Below are 3,762 nucleotides of genomic sequence, written 5' to 3' on the forward strand. Positions count from 1 at the left end.
GTTTAGCTTTATTATGCGGTTGAAGTCACAGTAAGTCCCACAGGGTAAGAATCTGGACATCGTGGAGCTTAAGAGGCCTGTGGTATTCTTTCCAGGTTCTAAAGTTTTAATTTAATAAGAAAAGGGGCGGGGAGACAAACGAGGTTACGGGAGCTTTGGTAAACAAATCAATGCTTTTAACATACCCAGTGTGACAATGGTTGAAACCTCATTTTGGAGATAACCACGTAGGTGCAAGGTTAACCTTGTGACTTTGAGGTCCGGCCACTGGCTTCCTGGCACCCCTGCGAGAAGCCCTGGTGTAAGCTCAAAATACCCCAATTTAAGCATCGGTTTTGTTTTTAATTCGTAAATGCGGTGGCACAGTCCCTAGGGTCCTCCGGATGCCCGCCACGGCCATAACTATGGAGTGGTGCCGTGGGAAAAGCAGTCGGTCAGGAGCGCCCCCGGAACCAAAGCGCTAGCTCCTGCCGGCCGCGGGACTGCGTTTGCGCAGCACCGGGGGCGGAGGCTGGCCGGCGGTGGGGCTGGCTGCGCGGGCTCCGGCTGAAGGGGTCCGGGCTGGCCGAGGGCGCCGCGCGGTGCAGTGTGTCGGCGGCCGCCTGCCGGACCATGCTGAGCGGAGCGTGCGGCTGGCTCTCCTCAGCGCTGCGGGGTCCACGCGTGCCGCCGTTCGCGGTCGCCCGTAGGTGCCTTCACGCGTCGGGGTCACGGCGGTCCGCGGACAAGAGCGAGAGGACCGGGGACCCGCCCCGCGCCTTCGACCCAGCGCTGCTCGAGTTCCTGGTGTGCCCGCTCTCCAAGAAGCCGCTCAGGTGAGATTCGCCGGCTGCGGGTTTGCGTTCGCGCCCTCTGGGGGCCCGGGCCGAGGCGGAGGCGGAGGCGGAGGCGGAGGCGGGGGCGGGGGCGGGGGCGGGGGCGGGGGTGGGGGCGGGTGGGCCGCGCGGCAGCCTTAAGGGCCTCTGGGCAGCCCTTCGTTTTCCGCTGCCATTTTCTGGCTCCGGGCGGACCAACTACCACGCATTTCCCAACTGCGGTGGGAAGGGCAGGAGGAGACCGGAGGGGAGCCGAGCCCCAGGCCTCCCACATCAAGCCGCCCACCCGCAGGGACGGGTCTGGGCGTTTACAGGTTCACCACTGGCCGCGCCGTGGAATCGCCAGGGAACTTTTTTTTAATGCCGATTCCCGGGCACCACCCCAGGGCGACCCAGTCCGCGGGTCTGGGGGCGGAACTAGAGCAAGGAGGTTTTTTTAGAAGCCCCGCGGCGGCTCGGTTGTACCGCCAGGTTTATGAACTGTTGGTCCAAGGCGTATGAAAATGTACAGCCGATGCCTGACGACCTTAAACGTTTACGTTCTGTGTGCTGCCCCTTTTGGCTCTCAGTTTTGGACTAACTGGGTTTTGTAAAGGCTTCCTTGAACCAAGAGCCGGGAAAAACAGCTCTGGGAGGGGAAAATGAAACAAGAGAAAATCTGAGAGGGAGACAAACATAAGAGACTCTTAATCATAGGAAACAAAGAGTTGCTTGGGGACCTGAGGGGGGTATGGGGTAACTGGGTGATGGGCATTAAGAAGGGCACATGATGTAATGAGCCCTGGGTGTTATATGCAAGTGATGAATCACTGAACTCTACCTCTGAAACTGATAATACGTAATAACGTTAATTAATTGAATTTAAAATTTTAAAAAAGCTCTACAGTTCCAGGCTACTAAAACTGAAGGCTGACAACATGGTATCTATCAGTGGTTATTTTTGGGTGGTGGATTGCTAGTCATTTTTTATTTTCAGTATTTTTGCATTTCTCTTAGATTATTTTCTGTAATGAATACACTCACTCTTTTCTTACACCTTGAAATGATCATTTGATCTGCCTCTCAGTTAATTGTGTAACTAGCTCACTGCAGGCCTGTTGTTTTCTAAAGTTTCCTCATTTCTGTCTCATCGTCCTCAAATTTTTATTTTGTGTATCTCGATTTTTCAGTGGTTTCTTTCTAATGGCTCAGTGTTGCTCTATTAAACAAACATGTATTCTAAAGCGGCGAGGTTGAGTTTTTCTCTAGTGGCTGTTTGAGTAGTAAATGAACTGGGATGGTTTTGAGGTTGTCAGATTAAGAAAGGAATATTTGGATGAAAAGGGGAGATTTTTTCTGACTGGATTTTAAAAATACATACTAAAGTATAGCTTGAGAATAAAGTAGAAAATATGAGAGAAACGGAGTAAAATGGGAACAATTAGAGATTGATTTTCCAAGAGAAAGGTTTCAATTGGGTAATACTGCTTTTAGAATTAGAAGCAGTTTAATTCTGCTTTTTGTAATTAACAGTCTGTCAAGAATTAGGTAAATGATGGTGTTTGAACACCAAGCTCTTCCAAGCATTTTGTTTTCACAGTTCATTTTGTTTTCCTTTTCTCCCCTCAGATACGAAGCATCGACGAACGAATTGATTAATGAAGAGTTGGGAATAGCCTATCCAATTATTGATGGGATCCCTAATATGATACCGCAGGCAGCTAGGATGACACATCAAAGTAAGAAGCAAGAAGAAATGGAGCAGCACTAGATCATAATTTTTTAAAAAGCAGCACAGCTAAACTTTCTTAATACCACTTACCTTTTTAAAAGTCAGAGTGGCAGGTAGTAAGTGGGGGAGAAGAATGTTTCTGTCTCTTCCTACGTTGACTGTTCTTATACCGTTGGTCTCTCTAGCGGGACTGTTCTACTCAGCCTCCGTGGAAGAAAACTTCCCACAGGGCTGCACTAGCACAGCCAGCCTGTGCTTTTACAGTCTGCTCCTGCCCATTACCATACCTGTTTATGTGTTCTTCCACCTTTGGACTTGGATGGGTATTAAACTCTTCAGGCATAATTAATATAGCCAGAGCCAAGATGATACATATATTAATGATACATCATGAGTGTCTATCTCGGAAAGCTCAGCTACATGGAAATACTGGAAACCCACTTAAATTGCAGGAAAGGTGCTTTGCCTTGCTTCTCTCAGAGGTTTAGGACCATGGGAGGCTTAAGCTGTAGGAGTTTCTTTTATATTTTTGTTCTGCCCTTGTTTTTTGAAAATTCTAATGTATAACTACTGTATCAGAAGAAACACTTCAACACAGTTTTTTGGAAATTAACAGTCTTAACCATCACCTGATGACTTTCTTACCCCATTCATCTAAAAATAATTAAAATTTTATGTTTATTTTAGATTCAAAGTATTTGGCAGAGTCACATGTTAAGGATGACTGAAATAATTCCAACAGTTGTGTTGGAGCAATTGTAGAGAAATGTATTTGAGCTAGTGTGCTAGAAAACTACAATAAAATGGAAATTTCGTGTACTTGCGAACATTCTGAGTTTGTAAAATTACCTTCGTTTCTTTGGCATCAAATCCTTAAATTAGTAATAATAAAATGAGATGACACTATACCATTTAAAAAAAAAAAGTGTGTTTTTGTTTGGTCACAAATGTGTGGTTTCAAAAGAGGGGAAATGTAAAAAATATTCTAAAGTTTAAAATGTAGGCAATGTTTAAACAGGCATTTAATACCCCACATAGAATACTTTCCCAGAAAAATACGTATATTTGAGGATAGAGGTAGGGTTGGAGGACTTGTAAAGAGCTTTTGTGTCCTATTGAGCTAAGAGCTGTGTTTTAAATCACATTTCAGTTGAACTTTTTCCTGCCTTAGGAGACCTGTTAGGCAGTGCATTGTTTCAGTGTATTCTGTAGTACAAATCACGTTTTGAAAATCAC

At 46.2% G+C, this 3,762-nt stretch overlaps 2 protein-coding genes across 2 annotated transcripts; both read left to right on the plus strand.

The window, feature by feature from the left end:
* Positions 1-573: 573 nt before the first annotated feature.
* PYURF (PIGY upstream reading frame) lies at positions 574-2,577 on the plus strand. The gene is made up of 2 exons (XM_032861818.1): positions 574-815; positions 2,424-2,577. The coding sequence occupies exons 1-2, from the start codon at positions 613-615 to the stop codon at positions 2,563-2,565; spliced, it is 345 nt and encodes a 114-aa protein (XP_032717709.1). The 5' UTR covers positions 574-612; the 3' UTR covers positions 2,566-2,577.
* A 29-nt stretch (positions 2,578-2,606) lies between these two features.
* On the plus strand, positions 2,607-3,439 carry PIGY (phosphatidylinositol glycan anchor biosynthesis class Y). The gene has a single exon (XM_032861831.1). The coding sequence runs from the start codon at positions 2,660-2,662 to the stop codon at positions 2,873-2,875; it is 216 nt and encodes a 71-aa protein (XP_032717722.1). The 5' UTR covers positions 2,607-2,659; the 3' UTR covers positions 2,876-3,439.
* Positions 3,440-3,762: the final 323 nt, after the last annotated feature.

The sequence above is a fragment of the Lontra canadensis genome, unplaced genomic scaffold (genome assembly GCF_010015895.1).
Source record: "Lontra canadensis isolate GAN:19392208 unplaced genomic scaffold, GSC_riverotter_1.0 scaffold1, whole genome shotgun sequence".
Classification (NCBI taxonomy): Eukaryota; Metazoa; Chordata; class Mammalia; order Carnivora; family Mustelidae; genus Lontra; species Lontra canadensis.

What these genes read in the sequence shown, in the direction of transcription:
- PYURF (XM_032861818.1), top strand. Translation starts at nt 613, where the DNA reads ATGCTGAGCGGAGCGTGCGGCTGGCTCTCCTCAGCGCTGCGGGGTCCA. An exon ending in CTCTCCAAGAAGCCGCTCAG is followed by an intron (nt 816 to 2,423) that starts GTGAGATTCGCC and finishes TTCTCCCCTCAG; the next exon opens with ATACGAAGCATCGACGAACG.
- PIGY (XM_032861831.1), top strand. Translation starts at nt 2,660, where the DNA reads ATGTTTCTGTCTCTTCCTACGTTGACTGTTCTTATACCGTTGGTCTCT.